The sequence below is a fragment of the Gossypium hirsutum genome, chromosome A05, assembly GCF_007990345.1.
Source record: "Gossypium hirsutum isolate 1008001.06 chromosome A05, Gossypium_hirsutum_v2.1, whole genome shotgun sequence".
Lineage (NCBI taxonomy): Eukaryota > Viridiplantae > Streptophyta > Magnoliopsida > Malvales > Malvaceae > Gossypium > Gossypium hirsutum.
This window is the reverse complement of record NC_053428.1, coordinates 94,786,508-94,793,514: the sequence shown is the minus strand read 5'-3', so window position 1 is coordinate 94,793,514 and position 7,007 is coordinate 94,786,508. Positions and strand designations below refer to the sequence as shown.

The following is a 7,007-nucleotide window of genomic DNA, read 5'->3' as shown; positions in this document are numbered from 1 at the left end:
GTGGCGGGCGTGGCTGGCGTGGCTCCTAATGTGGTGGCATATTGGTTGGAATCCACTGAAAGGATAATGGAGGATTTGGACTGCTCACCTGAGCAAAAGTTGAAAGGGGCGGTGTCATTGCTTAGGGAGGAAGCCTACTAGTGGTGGTTGACCGTGAAAGAAGGCACCGAACCGGAGCGAGTCACCTAGGAGTTTTTCAAAGCTGCATTCAAAGAAAAGTATGTAGGTGCAAGCTAAGTGGATGCTAGGAGGAAGGAGTTCCTGAACTTGACCCAAGGAAACAAATCGGTGGCAGAGCATGAGGCAGAGTTTCTACGCCTTAGTAGGTATGCAAGGGTAATGGAGTATGAGCGTTGCGTTAGTTTGAGGATGGGCTTAGAGATAGCCTCAGGGTACTAATAGCTCCACAAAGGGAACGAGTTTTCTCAGAGTTTGTGGAGAAAGCAAAGATAGCAGAGGAGGTAAAGCGCACTGAGACCCCAAACCAGGAGAAGGAAAGGGGTAAGAATAAGAGGGAGGCTGAGACCCCGGGTGTTGGACAAAGGCCTAGGACTAGGGCCTGAAATAATGGGCCAATTAGCGTAGGGCCCCCTGCTGCTAATCCAGGGGTGCCAACTTGTGCTGATTGTGGGAGAAGGCATGGAGCCGAATGTTGGAAGAGAATGGGAGATTGTTTTGCTTGTGGGTCTATGGAGCATAGGATCAAGGATTGCCCTCAAACGCTAGGTCGAGAGCCAGTAGTGGGTCAAGGAGGTGCTCAGCCACCAAGGGGTGGATAGCTGCCGCCAAGGGGTCGTGGACAGGCTAGGGGTGGTAACGGCAATGGACGTAGACGCGGAGCACCAGGCAGAAGTATGGGGCATGCTGAGGAAAGACAGCCAGCTTTGGTTTATGCTACTCGTTGCCGAGAGGACGGGGATGCCCCAGATGTGATAACGGGTATGTTTCTTATATATAAGTTACCTTATACAGCCTTGATTGATATTAGATCGAGGCATTCATATGTTGCATGCAATAAGACTGAGTCTTTGGGTGATATGCTTGAGATTATTGCAAATGAAACGACTGGGATAAGTCCATTAGGGCAGTCAGTAGGAGTGAATAAGTTGTTTAGGGAGGTACCCTTAGTGGTCCAAGGGGTTACCTTTTTAGCGGAATTGATGGAACTGCCGTTTAGCGAATTCGACTTAATCTTAGGTATGGATTGGTTGGTGAAGCATCGAGCCACTTTGGATTACGCTGCAAAGCGAATGGTATTAAGAATGGGAGTGGATAAGGAAGTGGTGGTGTTTGGTGAATGTCAGAACAAATTGTCGAACGTGATTTCATCATTAAGGGCTGAAAAGTTAGTACGAAAGGGATACGAAGCCTTTTTGGCTTATATTAGTGATACGAAGGCTAAGAGCCTTACTGTTAAGGAGTTGCGAATGTTAGGGAATTTTTAGATGTCTCTCCCGAGGAGCTGCCAGGGTTGCCACCCAGTAGGGAAGTAGAATTTGGAACCGAGTTGTTACTTGGGACGGTACCGGTGTCTATCGCTCCTTATTGGATGGCACCAAAAGAGTTGGTGGAACTTAAGGCACAGATTCAGGAATTATTGGATCGAGGATTCATCCGACCAAGTGTGTCCCCATGGGGTGCACCGGTGTTATTCGTGAAGAACAAGGATGGAACCTTACGAATGTGCATCGATTATCGATAGTTAAACAAGTTAACTATTAAAAACAAGTACCCTCTATCAAGAATCGATGATCTTTTCGATCAGTTTGGGGGAGATTCTGTTTTCTCGAAGATTGATCTGCTTCGGGTTATCACCAATTGAGAGTGAAGGAGGCAGATGTTCGTAAGACGGCTTTTAAAACTCATTATGGGCACTACGAGTTCTTAATGATGCCATTCAGGCTGACGAATGCACCTTGCGCTTTCATGGATCACATGAATCGGGTCTTTCAACCCTACTTGGATCGGTTCGTAGTAGTCTTTATAGATGACATTTTAGTGTACTCAAAAGATGAGGATGAGCATGATGCACACTTAAGGATTGTGTTGCAGACTTTGAAGGAGAAGCAGCTGTATAGCAAATTCAGTAAGTGAGAATTTTGGTTAAGGGAGGTTACTTTTGTACGACATGTGGTGTCAGCCGAGGGTATTAAGGTGGATCCTCGAAAAATTGAAGCGGTGTTAGACTGGAAAACACCCAAGTCGGTATCAAAAATCTGAAGTTTTCCGGGCTTGGCAGGATATTATAGGCGGTTTGTTGAGGGCTTTTTGGTAATTGCTGCATCCTTAACTAAGTTGTTAAGGAAGGGGGTACCGTTTGTTTGGGCAGATAAGTAGCAAGAGAGTTTTGGAAAACTCAAGGAAGTTTTAATTGAGGCCCCTGTGTTGATTCAGCTAGTGCCTGGGAAGGAGTTTACGGTTTATAGTGACGCGTCACATGTAGGCTTAGGTTGCGTATTGATGCAAGAAGGAAAGGTGGTTGCATATGTGTCATGACAACTTAAGACTCACGAGGCAAATTACCCAACCCATGATTTGGAGCTAGCTGTGCTGGTGTTTGCACTTAAAATATGGAGGCATTACTTGTACAGGGAGAAGTGCATAATTTATTCGGATCACAAGAGGTTGAAGTACCTCCTTATTCAAAAGGAGCTAAACCTTAGGCAATGTAGGTGGGTGGAATTATTGAAGGATTATGATTGTACGATTGAATACCACCCTGGCAAAGTGAATGTGGTAGCCGACGAGTTGAGTCGTAGGGCTAAGACAGACTTGAGAGCTGTGCTCGCCCGTTTAAGTTTGTTGGATGACAGTAGCTTGTTAGCTGAGCTTCAAGTAAAGCCAGTATAGGTCAAGCAGATAATGAGTAAGCAATTAGTGGATGAGACTTTGAGTTCTCGTTTTAAACAAGGATGATGATCTAAGGCAGTCTGTTCTATGGGAAGTACATAGCGGTCTCTATGCAATGCCTCCTGGCGGAAACAAGATGTATCAGAATTTGCATGAGCTTTATTGGTGGCCTGGACTTAAGCGCGAGGTTATAGAGTTTGTCAAAAGGTGAAAGCGGAACATCAGTTGCCTTCGGGATTGCTTCAGCCGGTGAAGATTCCACTCTGGAAGTGGGAAAGGGTCACTATGGACTTTGTTAGTGGGCTACCCTTGACAACTACTAAGAAAGAATCGATATGGGTTATAATGGATCGGTTAACCAAGTCTGCCGATTTTGTACCGGTTCGCACCAATTACTCATTGCAAAAGCTAGCTAGATTGTATGTGGCAAAGATTGTAAGATTGCATGGAGTGCTAGTCTCCATAATATCTGATAGGGAGCCACATTTCACTTTGCGATTTTGGAAGAAGCTGCATGAGGCGTTGGGTACTAGGTTGAATTTCAGTACGGCTTTCCACCCTCAAACTGATGGGCAGTCGGAAAGGGTGATCCAAGTATTGGAAGATATGTTGAGGGGAGTGTGATTGAGTTCCAAGGTAGCTGGGAGGACTATTTACCGTTAGCCAAATTCACGTACAATAACAGTTATCAAGCAAGCATTGGGATGGCTCCATATGAGGCACTGTATGGGAAAAGGTGTCGGACTCCAACATGTTGGACGGAGTTGGGCAAACGAAGAGTTTTGGGCCCTGAGTTAGTAGCCGATACTGAGGATAAGGTAAAATTGATTTCAGATCATTTAAAGGAGGCCTCGGATAGGTAGAAATCGTATTCTGACGTTAAGCGTCGAGTGATAGAGTATGCCGTGGGAGACTCAGTTTTCCTTAAGGTCTCTCTATGGAAGTAGGTGTTAAGGTTTGGGCATAAAGGAAAGCTAAGCACAAGGTTCATTAGGCCATATCGGGTTGCAAGGCGGATTGGGCCAGTCGCTTATCAGCTGGAATTACCTCCTGAACTAGGCCAAATCCATAACCTATTCCATGTTTCTATGCTGAGACGGTATCGCTCAGATCCTTCCCATGTCATGGCGATTGAAGAAATTGAGGTCAGACCAAACCTAACTTTCAAGGAAGAGCCCATACAAATAATTGGTCGTGATGTTAAGGTACTGAGAAGGACGTCCGTTCCATTAGTCAAAGTGCTTTGGCGTAATCACAAGGTTGAGGAGGCTACTTGGCAACTTGAGGAAGCGATGCGACATCAACATCCTCAACGGTTTGAATCAGGTGAATTTTGAGGACGAAATTTCTTTTAGGGGGTGGAGTTGTAATGCCACAAAAATCCCGAAATCCAAAAATCTTGAAATCCAAAAATCCCGAAATCCCCAATTTTCTTTATTTTTGATTTTGATAAAAATTATGCTTAATATTCTTATCCAAGCAATAATTTTAGTAGGTCTTAGCTAAGGTTGAGTTCGAATTAAGGGGTAGAAGAAATTATAATTTAATTATTAAAAGAATCAGGGTTGACAAATAGGTGGGCTTTTGAATAAATGAAGAAACAATTGGACACAAAAGGAGCCTATGGTGGAGTGGCTAAGTGATGCCACATAAGCTGTAGTGAGGTGGTGTTAGTAGCTAGCAAGGGGGTCCAAGGTTCGAATCCTAGCTTATTACTTTTAAAGTTTAATTTTGGCCTTTTAGAAGGATGGATGTAACACCCCAAACCCGGCCCAGACGTTATGACCGGATCTGACATGCCACATCGAAGCGTTCAAAACATTTTATATTGTTGATCCAGAAAAACTTACTTAGTGTTTTAAAAGATAATTTCATTATAGGTTAAAGTGAATGGAAGCTGTGCACCAGGTAGGAAACCGGAAAAGAGGTGGTGAGTCCATCGGACTGCTTAAGTACCAAGCTCCCTTCGGATCCAATCCTAGACATGCATACCGCCATTGCCACACCTTAACGTCATGGATATTTCTCGGAAACCGATTTGATTAAGTCATTTTTAGGAAAAATGATTAATTTTGGAAAATACTTTCATTGCGGAAGCTTTGCTTGTTGTCGTATTATTTTGAAATCAATTGTTGTTTTTTTTTGAAAACGCGCCCTAAAGCTATCCAATTTCAACAGTTAAAATAAGTAATACCTATCTTAGTAATACATATTAAAACCATCAAAAATAATTAAGCGGTCTTATTACATTTAAAAACCCAAACCTCAACATAAATAATAGGATGTCCAGTTCACTAGAAGAAAACCAAACTTTCAGAATGGGTGGCCACTCCGAATTCCCTCACAGCTCCAAGCCCACTATGGTTGGGGATTTCCTGTGTGGATGAAAATAAAAGGGGTGAGTTTGGGGAAACTCAGTGTGTAAATTAACCCAACCATAGCCTATATCAGCTCAAACCACAGAAATAGAATAAGTTGGCCTTAGCCCAGAACAGAATTCAAAATAAAGCCCATAGGCCCATAACAGAACAGAACAGATATTACATGTTTATGCAGAAACCCAACCCAGATTCATCCATAACACCCCCGTACCTGCCTTACACCATGTGGGGAGACTACTCGACCTACCCAACCGCTACATACCACAGAAATCGCAGCAAGGCTGCCAGATATTGTGACGAAGTCACCAGATACAGATATTGTGGCAGAGCCACCAGAACAGATATATGTGGCAGAGCCACTAGATCAGATAATTGTGGCATAGCCACCAAGACAGATATATGTGGCAGAGCCAACAGATTAGATAATTGTGGCATAGCCACCAGGACACTTCCTCCATAGTATAACCCAAGTCCCCATGCAACAGATATCTAATCATGGCATACATCATACAGAATCAGATCGTCATGCTTTTCAGTCAAAAGTAACCCTAGGGGTATAATGGTAATTTTGCATAGATAGGGGTATTCAAGTAATTTAACTATTCTTAAGGTTTTCATACATAACATAGTCATTTACGTATGATCAGAAACACTTACCATGTTTTCTTACCAATTTGGGCCCGTTGCCCCATTATCCCCTTTTTGGCCCATTAAGCCCAAAAATATCGAAATGCACAGAATCACGCACTCTGTAGTCTTATCACTTTAATTTACCATATACATCAAACTATTAATCTCATGAGCATTCACACACTCGTAAGATCTCAAAATACCGGCTTTTCGAGATTTCGGCTTTTCGGCTTGTGCCGATCTAGTCTATAAGAGGGTGTTAGTTACACACCTGTTTGCGACGATATGCTGACGAGATCCACACACGAACCGCCTACAATTGGATTACTAACACGTTAATCTAACTATTCAAAAACAAACTACATATTAACCCCTTACAATAATCGGCCATCCACACCTACAGATCAGAGTAAGCTTATAAGAAATCAATAAGCAACTCATTAACAAATTTTTATCAGTGTTTACCACATAATCATAATTTCACTGCAAGCTGTCTTCCTGAGCAACAGTCACTAAATCATTTATAACTGGAGCTACGAAACTCCAAATCAACTGCCGTTAATTTTCCCTGAAAATAGACACATATATCTTCTATCCATAAAATTTTCAGAATTTTTGGTTTAGGAAATCAATACCAGATTTTTCTCAAAATTTCCCACGTTTCACTGTTTGACTAATCTGACCACTCTTCATTACGAATCAAATTTCTCATTGTACAGAATTCAAAATATGTTCTTGTTTATTTCATTTGAAACTAGACTCAATAATATTTAATGATATAATCTATTCAGCTACTAATTTATCTCCCACAATTTATAGTGATTTTCCAAAGCCACGTTACTGTTGCTGTCCCAAGCAGATTTATTACCAAATCACTCTTTCACACTTAACTTGCTTGCATGTTATTTAAACATGTATATAACCAATCAATCATCACATATCTATGAGTTTACTTAACTATAGTCTCCATTTCATCATTTTAAAGCACAACATGTTAGCCGATTTTTCCCTTTAGCATCTAAGGCAGATCCATGCTCATTTGTTTGGCTCAACTTCACCTATCTTCCATTTTTCACCAAAAGAACATGAAACAACAACCATTTCCTTCATTTTAATTCATGACTAAATGCTCACAACACAACTAAA

General features: G+C 42.1%; 1 protein-coding gene across 1 annotated transcript; it reads left to right on the top strand.

Annotated features, from left to right (window-relative positions):
- The first annotated feature begins 854 nt into the window (after positions 1-854).
- Positions 855-4,187, top strand: LOC121228968 (uncharacterized). The gene is made up of 9 exons (XM_041112018.1): positions 855-1,345; positions 1,435-1,645; positions 1,902-1,967; positions 2,053-2,086; positions 2,240-2,310; positions 2,395-2,475; positions 2,912-3,057; positions 3,536-3,668; positions 3,798-4,187. The coding sequence occupies exons 1-9, from the start codon at positions 855-857 to the stop codon at positions 4,185-4,187; spliced, it is 1,623 nt and encodes a 540-aa protein (XP_040967952.1).
- The last annotated feature ends 2,820 nt before the right edge of the window (positions 4,188-7,007 follow it).

Bases quoted from the DNA above. Each gene is read 5' to 3' on its own strand.
- LOC121228968 (XM_041112018.1), top strand. From the start codon at position 855: ATGGGGCATGCTGAGGAAAGACAGCCAGCTTTGGTTTATGCTACTCGT. The intron at 1,968-2,052 runs GTTCGTAGTAGT...ATTGTGTTGCAG, and splicing joins TTTCAACCCTACTTGGATCG to ACTTTGAAGGAGAAGCAGCT. The intron at 2,087-2,239 runs GTAAGTGAGAAT...CGGGCTTGGCAG, and splicing joins GCAGCTGTATAGCAAATTCA to GATATTATAGGCGGTTTGTT.